The 9634-nt window shown below is 38.7% G+C and overlaps 2 protein-coding genes across 2 annotated transcripts; one reads left to right on the top strand and one right to left on the bottom strand.

Annotated features, from left to right (window-relative positions):
* The first annotated feature begins 1230 nt into the window (after positions 1–1230).
* LOC116200299 (probable sulfate transporter 3.4) lies at positions 1231–6546 on the top strand. The gene is made up of 13 exons (XM_031531158.1): positions 1231–1692; positions 2917–2965; positions 3386–3593; positions 3704–3875; positions 3999–4064; positions 4149–4262; positions 4393–4509; positions 4665–4791; positions 4918–5204; positions 5366–5556; positions 5704–5789; positions 5932–6008; positions 6118–6546. The coding sequence occupies exons 1-13, from the start codon at positions 1330–1332 to the stop codon at positions 6259–6261; spliced, it is 2001 nt and encodes a 666-aa protein (XP_031387018.1). The 5' UTR covers positions 1231–1329; the 3' UTR covers positions 6262–6546.
* A 464-nt stretch (positions 6547–7010) lies between these two features.
* Positions 7011–9208, bottom strand: LOC116200300 (protein SYS1 homolog). Its single transcript, XM_031531159.1, has 3 exons — positions 8357–9208; positions 7724–7950; positions 7011–7449 (listed from the first exon to the last, which is right to left on the bottom strand). The coding sequence occupies exons 1-3, from the start codon at positions 8578–8580 to the stop codon at positions 7442–7444; spliced, it is 459 nt and encodes a 152-aa protein (XP_031387019.1). The 5' UTR covers positions 8581–9208; the 3' UTR covers positions 7011–7441.
* Between the last annotated feature and the right edge of the window lie 426 nt (positions 9209–9634).

Below are 9634 nucleotides of genomic sequence, written 5' to 3' on the forward strand. Positions count from 1 at the left end.
AGATATTCCCTTCATAAGGTTTCTTATACAAATTTCACTTACGTACATAATTCTTCTCATTTTGAAATATTTAATTGTTATCTTGTTACATTACCGTAAGTTAATAGAGTTAATGGCTTATGAAATTTTATTTAAATCCAATATATGTGATCATTATTTTACAGAAAAAAGTTATATTCTAATCCAACTAAATATTTATTGAATATGCATTATATAATTTTAGAATAATTATCACTTTTATTAGGAGATACTAATTGCAAGTTAAGTTAATTGTCTTTTTTTTTTCTTTAGTTGCACTAATTACACATTTATTTTTTTCGGTAGATAATTACACATTTATTATTGTTTGCGGCAGTCAATTTACTGTAGGCAAATTCTAGGGCATGTCGTTCGAATTTGGCAAGGGTGACGTGCCTGTAATAAATTTTTCTCTCTTCCCGTCTCTTTCAATTACCACCACCACCATCCTGCTCAAGTTCTTGGTTCTTCCCTTTCCACTATGTATCACCTTTCGACTTCATTAATTCGAAAATTAGTATTCAAATCTCCCCCAAAAAAGAAAATCATATCATTCATCCGACGAAACTTACGTAATACACAGAGTATGGCTCAGTTATTTGCAATTCATCGCGTTATCACAAACACGTATACTCTCTATATAATTTTCAAGAGGTGGAGTCAATTATCCAAATTCCTGACTTTTATTTATATTAGTATACGGAAAAGTAACAAAAAGTGACATTAAGAAATGATTTTCACATCAATAATTCAATACCGGTAAAAAGGGAAGATTGGAAATATTTATTTTCATTTAATCAAATTAAACACAAATTAAATAGCGAGCATTGATTCAAGTGGTTCACGTATGGTTCCCTCAAATACGGTTTTAAGTTTGAATAAAATTCACAAATTAGCTAATTTATCCTTTAGTAATAATCAGAGCTCTCGGACTTTCGGATACCAAATGATTATGAAAAAATTAATTAAAGTTCTTCGAAAGAGGATAAAAGTTAAAAGGCGTCAAAAATGGTCAAAGCAAGTCATTAATACACAGTTATTTCGTCAACCCAACAAAATGACCATTTTACCCCGATGGCCCACACACCAACAAAACTCCCTCATTAACTACCTTCTACGACACATCATTGCCTTGCCTTCCTCTCTTCTTCTCCTTCTTCCCTTCCTTAATCTCCCCAAGTGGGGGCCCCACACTTCCCCTCCCTCTTCTCTTTACTCTATAAATCCACTCCCATGCATTCTCATTTCTCCTCAGAAAACATTTTCCCTTTTGTTTCTTTAGTAGAAAACGCACCCTGAAACACTTCCGGAATGGGTGTCAACTCCAACAGGGTCGAGAACTTCTCCGACCATGACAACGACACCGACCACCCGCAAGCCCAAACCATCATAAGAGTCGAGTCGCTGCCTCTGCCGCAGCCCCAGCGGGGGGTGCATAGAGTTTCCATGCCGCCGAAACGTACCACCCTCCAGAAACTCAAGCAGAGGCTGGCCGAGATCTTCTTCCCCGATGACCCACTGCACCGGTTCAAGAACCAGTCGTGGGTCAGGAAGTTCATTCTCGGGCTGCAGTTCCTCTTCCCAATCTTCCAGTGGGCTCCTGAGTATGGGCTTCGTCCCTTCCGGTCTGATCTCGTGTCGGGCCTCACCATTGCCAGCCTCGCCATCCCGCAGGTATGGGAGTTAAACTCTGTGTTCCCTTCTCACCAAATTGCGTGGCTTTGAAAGCATCCTAGTGAGACTCGTCGATTCGAGAAAACATGCGCATTTGCGTCTATGCAAGGCTCGTCCTATGTAGCCTATCGGACGTATTTATTTTGCTCGCTTCTCTCGCTTTTTGAGAAAAATCGGACATACATATAGAGGGGGAAATTAAGTTTTCTAGTTTTCACCAAAATCAAATAAGAACCTGATTTTGCAATTTCCCGATTTCACTGAAAACAAGTTCTCAATTTTTCTGCTTTTCAGAAACTTTGTTCTGCAAATCATAAACATGCATTGATTTGTTTATTTATTACGACCATCTTCATATAAATGGAAAAAGAAAATCTAGTTTTCAATATAATTTTTTAATAAGCAGTTCAATAATTTCCATTGATTTTCTATCTTCTGAAGCTTTGTCACTGAAAACAATGGACATGCATGCATTAAAAAAGAATGGCCAGGTTTGCTCTGGGAAAAATGGTTTATGTACCTTTTCGATTTTGGGGAAATCTTTTTTTTTTAGAGGAAAAGGACTAATCCAAGGGTGCATGTCATGAATTTACATGCTTTATTATTTTTCTAAAAGATAAAATTAAAAGAAATGGACGATTCATATTCTATGATTGTTTGCTTTATTAGTGGTCAGTGGTCAGAAAAGGTTAGGTATTAATTAAGAGGTGATTAGAGGATATTGGTATTGATTAATTATTTACAATGTATGCAGCTTGCTATAAGTGACTTGACAGGTCCAGCCATTTTGCTTCTTCTTTTTTTTAATCTTCAATTTTTGGCGATGTTGATTTCATCTCGAAGGGTCTGCCAGTGTGCATTTAATGTAAACTAATTCATAATATGAGCACAACAGCTGTAAAAATGTAAAATCATGATAATTCTACTTCTTTTTAACTATAACTAATAATAAATGTATATAAATATTATGCAAATATTTATCTATTTATTTTAGATTTTTAATAATAAATAAAAGCATTTCTTAATTCCCTAAATTCGAGTGTGCTTAAAATCTTATTATTAATTAATACTCTCCCTTGACAAATCACGAAATTAGAAATTAGAAAAATAAAGAATAAAATATGTTCATAACTTATTGGAATTTAAATTCAAATTCAGGTTTACAGTTCTTTTATTTCTTTTCAATTTTATTTTATTTACTATTTAATTTATTGTGATACGCAGGGAATCAGCTATGCCAAGCTTGCGAATTTGCCACCCATAGTTGGGCTCTGTAAGTATCAATTCCTTGACTTTTTTCCCTCCTTTTTTCCTTTGCATCATTTCATTCAGTAGATAGGAAACGCGGTTTTGTCATGTTGCAAGCAACACATGGTATTACCAATAAACTAAAATTGTAATTTTTAATTTATATTTTGAATAAATCACTACCACCCTCGTGATTGATACTCATCCATTGATATACCATATTAATTTCGCATCCGAATTGTGTGGCATAAGGCCGTACAATGTATCGTGATGGTATATTCTTTGTGCACGCCTAGCCCAAGAGGCCCATTTCGGGCTGGTGTGTTGCCCGACCGATATTGACCTCGCGCGTAATGATGTTTCCCCTACAGGCGTAATTTACAGCTGAATTCGGTGCATTGGATATCGAATTACGTTCTCTTATCTTCTGCAATTTGATATGCAGATTCAAGCTTTGTGCCACCACTGATATACTCAGTGCTGGGGAGCTCAAGACACCTCGGAGTAGGACCAGTCTCCATAGCCTCTCTTGTGATGGGGTCTATGCTGACAGAGTCAGTCTCATCCACTCAGGATCCCATTCTCTATCTCAAATTGGCCTTCACTGCCACCTTCTTCGCTGGCCTATTCCAGGCCTCTCTGGGTCTCCTAAGGTAGTAATGTCTAGCTTCCATAATATTCGAGCCAACGTTGTAACTTTCATGTCGTCCTAGGATTCATGTCTGTCTGACCAAAAGTTGACAAGCTGTGGATAATCTTGCAGGTTGGGCTTTGTGATTGATTTTCTGTCAAAGGCGACACTGGTGGGGTTCATGGCTGGGGCAGCCATCATTGTCTCGCTGCAACAGCTGAAGGGTTTGCTTGGGATCGTCCATTTTACTTCGAAGATGCAGTTTGTCCCTGTCATGTCCTCTGTCTTCAAACAAAGAGACGAGGTAAATAATACTGATACCCCTTTGATCATGGACCATGATCGAAGCAAAATTTATGAAAAATAGATGATTGTAGTTTCGCTTTCATCGATTTAGATTCTCAGTATTACTTTGTGCCTTTTGCAGTGGTCTTGGCAGACTGTGGTGTTGGGCATCAGCTTCTTGATCTTCCTATTGGGAACTAGGCACATTGTGAGTGGAATCCTCATAGTACGAATATCACTCTTTCTTTTTCTCTTTGAATTCTGGATTAATATGTTTGAATCTCCGATATAGAGCATGAGAAGACCAAAGCTCTTCTGGGTCTCCGCTGCTGCTCCTCTTACCTCAGTGATCATCTCGACGCTCATCGTCTACCTCCTCCGTTCAAAGGCACATGGAATCTCAACTGTATGATTCTGAGGTCCTTCACTCGGAAAATATTTCTTTCTATCCATTGTGAAATATCTGAAATTGAAATTTCCCGTACATTCTGTTGATTACTTTCCTGATGAGGACTTTCTATAATTTTTTTCCCCAGATTGGACACTTGCCGAAAGGTCTTAACCCTCCTTCATCAAACATGTTATATCTCAGTGAGCCGTATCTTGCTCTCGCTGTAAAAACTGGCCTAGTTACAGGGATTTTGTCTCTCACTGTAAGTAAAAGGATTCCTTATCTTCTCGTTGTAATTAGGCGTCTGTTCAGTACGGATAAAAGGAAACAGAATGAGAGATTGCCCGATAGAATTGTTCCATTAGTTCATTTTCTTTTCATTCGTTTTTGTTTACATTAGGACATAACATTTGACAGGAAGGAATTGCAGTAGGAAGAACATTTGCTGCCCTGAAGAATTACCAAGTCGACGGGAACAAGGAAATGATGGCAATTGGTATGATGAACATGGCCGGGTCTTGTTCCTCGTGCTATGTCACCACAGGTACCGACCTCTCCATATACCTTATAAGTACAATCTAAAGCATTCTTTCTTTACTTTCTACCTTTTTCAAACATTATGGATCTCCCAGGGCACAAAATGTGAAACATTATTTTTTGGATCTTTCAGGTTCATTTTCTCGATCTGCGGTGAACTACAATGCCGGAGCACAGACGGCAGTTTCGAACATAGTGATGGCTACGGCTGTCCTAGTGACACTTCTCTTCCTCATGCCCTTGTTCTATTACACCCCGAACGTAATCTTAGCGGCTATCATCATAACAGCTGTGATCGGCCTCATAGATTATCAGGCGGCTTTTCGGTTGTGGAAAGTCGACAAGCTCGACTTTGTGGCTTGCCTGTCTTCTTTCTTTGGAGTTCTCTTCATTTCTGTGCCTCTTGGTCTTGCCATTGCAGTAAGTTCATATACTATCTCTATGCATATCATTAGCATGTTATCATATGCTATGTAGTCTTCTGCGATAAGCTGAAAAGATACTGATTTTCTTCATTGCCCCAACTTGTCACTTGATTTATCTTGACTAATTTATATTTATGTCCGGGTGAAAAATCTCAGGTCGGAATTTCCGTTTTCAAGATTCTCCTGCACGTCACAAGACCGAACACAGTTGTCCTTGGGAACATTCCTGGAACTCAAATATACCAGAGTCTAACCAGATACAGGGAAGCCCTCAAAGTTCCTTCCTTCCTTATACTTGCTGTTGAGGCTCCCATCTACTTTGCCAACTCCACCTACCTTCAAGAAAGGTAAGTCCTAACTCGTACAAATTGACGAAATTGCACTTTGGTTTTTGTTGCTCATCACGATTATTGATAGCGAAGTGGTCTTTACCTGTAATTACCCCATCAATGAGAGGCATTCTTGGGACTGAGATAATGTTCTTCTGTTTGCAGGATATTAAGATGGGTGAGGGAGGAGGAAGAGTGGATAAAGGAGAATAATGGGAGTGCACTCAAGTGCTTAATCCTGGACATGACTGGTACTTATATACCTTAGTACATCTATCTACTCTCGAAGTTTTGCGGGATTACAACAACACACGTACATGCTACGAACATTCGACGAGAATTTTATGCTGAAATATCGCAAATTTGCTGATCTAAATACTCCGTTCTCTACAGCTGTGACTGCCATAGACACAAGCGGGATAGATGCCATCCGCGAAATCAAGAAGATGCTCGAGAAAAGATCGATCAAGGTAAAGAGTAACTCCTGCAACTTAACCCGACGATCATCTGAATAATGTACATTAGACCATTTTCACCAACTTCTGACTTATTCTGATTTCCCTGATCTCTTTGATGTAGCTTGTGTTGACGAATCCTGTCGCCACTGTAATGGAGAAGCTACACCAATCGAAGACATTGGAGTACTTGGGACTGGATGGCCTCTATGTAACAGTTGGAGAGGCCGTCTCCGACATCTCTTCGCAATGGAAATGCCATGCTTAATGCTGACCCTTCTCTGTAGAAGCCTCGGAAAATTATATAGAGACCAAGGGACTGTACCAGTTTAACACCATTGGTGGGTAGACATAGTTCGACCTGCCCTCTTCCAAGTAAGGTCCTAGGAATTGGGAGCTCGAATATTTCTCCCTGTCAAAATTTCGGCAATTTTCCCCTTACAAACATTTTGGTATTACCGCCGGCAAGCGGAAGGAGCTATGCTTCTCTTCTAGGAAGAGATTTTTGAAGTATAAAGATAAACAATGCTAATCAAGAGTATTCTTATCCCAATTTTCGGCGTTCATCTGAATGTTCAGGTCCTGTCTTATACAAGCAAATAGAACAATAATGGAACAGAATCAAGCATACGGAATAAGTTTGGATTTCACTAGCGAGTCGATTCCACTCCATTGCATCACCAGACATGCATAAACAAATGCCACGATTCTCTGTGTATCGCATTTGTTCATAAAGGACTAAGCCCGAATATTGTCCTTAAGCTCAAAAGCACTCCAGCATTGTTTACTATCGATTTACAATTCCAATAGATGCATCATCGCTTTTGGAGAAGAAAAACATGTTCTTAGGATGGATAAGTAGCTCGAATCTGCAATATTCGAGAACATCCATAATAACAAAACTGGCATGGAACTCTCAGTAGTCAATAATAGGTTAGAAGTTTCTCGCTTCGAACAAACCAGAGGAGTTTCAACCAGTTGCGTGTGGTAATCAAAATGAAATTGCATGCTCCGTCAAAAGATAAGAGTACAGCCGACTTCAATCAACAAGCATGTGATTACATCACTGAATCAGATAGGGCCAGACTTGAATCTCGAATTTACTACATTTGAATTGCATAGCAGCAAAATAAACTCAGTTCACATCTCATCCAAATAATAGAGACCCTACTTCCTAAAGCATCATTGCCCTCCCCAGAATCACCCATGGTTCACATACAGAAAGTACCGTGAAGCACTTGACCAATGCACTAATTTTTCTAACCCTATTGGCAGATTATGATTCCCGGATACCATCGTTTTTCTGCCATTCAATCCCTGTAGATAGTATAACTCACAACTGGAAGCAGCTTTTGCATGAAATTTGGTACTGCGAGACTGCACATAGAAGCTCCAGTACAAACGGAATAAGTGAGGCGACAGCGTGACTTTCGCTGATTTCCTAGAAGTCAAACATCTGCAAGAGAATGATCACACGCTGAATGAAATCAATGAATAACAATCAAGATAGCCAAAACTAATACAGCACTGATGATTATGGATAAGATAATGCATGTGGAAATACACAATGGTAAAATCAGTTTTCGTAAGTATTGAAAACCCGAGCAGGAAAAAAGAAAAGGAAAAAAAAAAAAAAGCAAAGGTCAATCTACAATGATCATGCAAGGGTTTGAGAAAGATGCCGATGATGGCTGCTTCTCTAAGTTAAGAGTGGCAGGACATATTCTTACTTGAACGGTACCGTGTTATTGGAATTTCCCGAAGTTCGCGTCTGATGCAGAGATATTCACCCAGCAGGGCCATTACAGCAAGTCCAGTACCGTTCACGACCCACCATGTCATAGAGGAAGGAAAACCTCCATACAGGATGCACAATAGGAGATGAATGATATAGAGAGTGGCTGAAAAGTCCGGACATTTCTTTGCCCTCTCAATCAAGTAAAGCATGAACACAGCTCTGCATTCAGAAATGGTGTAATACTCAGAAACGTCTAGCGATATTCACAAACCAGAAGAATCATAAAGATGAAATCATATACCCCGCCAAAGAAAAATCAATCACAACATTTTGTCAAAATCCAACAGAAGGAGATAATTGTCCTCCTTGCATCGTATCCCAAGACTGTCGTCACCATAAAGCTTAACTAGAACTAAAGCTTACTGTAATAAAATTGAGAGTAGATATTATGCATTAAGCTTGCTACTTTGGCAGGGTGTCATTGCGAATTACTTACTTTTGCCATCAAAAAACCATGAAATGCAAGTACACTCAAGTTAATCTCCACACACACACAGAATCAAAACAGGCCCATGAGATTATAATGACAGTAATACGAACAAAAGGACGAAATTTTGTCACTCACCCCACAAGAGCTGCGAGCATACACGAGGCAATTACACACCAGCCGGTTACCGTAGCAACACTAACAGTGGCAAAGTCGAAGAAATACACGAGACTCATTCGAGAAACACGAGTCCCAACAAGAAGTGACAAAAACATTCCAAGGGTGAGATAGTATAGGCACTGAAGGGTAACAATCTGGGCAACAATAAGCCAAGGGTCCCAAACCACTGCTCCATAGAACATGGCTGCGGACGTCTCTGTCTTTCCAATTCAGGGAAGACCCTCTGGAGGAAGTTATAGTATGGATTGGTTCCCTAATTGGATAAACAAAGATTACCTGAAAAACTCGACTATTCCTGACAACTATGGAATAATCCCTGTTAAATGGCAAGGCGATAGACTGAATCAACTTCCGACCAAGGACCCTTCACGATCCATGTGCCGGTAGCTAATCAGCAGCTCCAACAGGCTCTAATTCCTCAATTCGCTAGCCGAAGAAAGGCACCGCAAATCTTCAATTCCCGACTTACTGAACCAAATTGTAACCAAAGCCACAAACTTTGCCCCCAAACACTTCGATTCGACGCCAACCGCCTTCAACCAAACACAAAAATTCTTGAAACTGACTGAATTCAGTGAATGCGCATAGCCCAGATTGCAGAAGCCGAATTCGAGGCTGGCTGCGGCAATTCAGATCTGAAACGAGCAGACCCAGAAATCAAACAAGCCGAATCTGACCAGTTCAAGGTCTCAGATGGGATTTGAATTCACGAAGGGAAGGGAAGAACAGTAGTAGATCAGAGAGATCCAATAGGTGGTAGGAAGTAGGAATATTTCTTCCTCTTGCTTCTGGTGCTCTTCCTTTTTCTGCTTCTTTTTGGCGTTTCTCTGTGAAATTTCCTAAAATAATAAATAAATTAAAATTCCTTTTGGCCCAGTGAAATTTTCCAAAATAATAATAATAACAAAAATAATAAATATATTAAAATTAAAAGAAATTAAACCTTGTTTGACAAATGAATATTTTTTTAACTCTACTCCACTTAACTCTACTTATCTTCAATTCAATAATATAATTATTACTTTTTTTCATTTTTTAAATTTATTTTTATCTTAACTATCATTCAATTTAATTTTTGATACTAAACTCTCTCAACTATTCATTACTTTTTCTACAATTCAACAACACAATCATTACTTTCTCTCAATTATTTATTATATTTTTCCATAATTCAACAACATAATTATTGTAACATTAAATAAATATAATTATTTATATTTAGAATAGAGTGAAATT

The sequence above is a fragment of the Punica granatum genome, chromosome 3 (genome assembly GCF_007655135.1).
Source record: "Punica granatum isolate Tunisia-2019 chromosome 3, ASM765513v2, whole genome shotgun sequence".
Classification (NCBI taxonomy): domain Eukaryota; kingdom Viridiplantae; phylum Streptophyta; class Magnoliopsida; order Myrtales; family Lythraceae; genus Punica; species Punica granatum.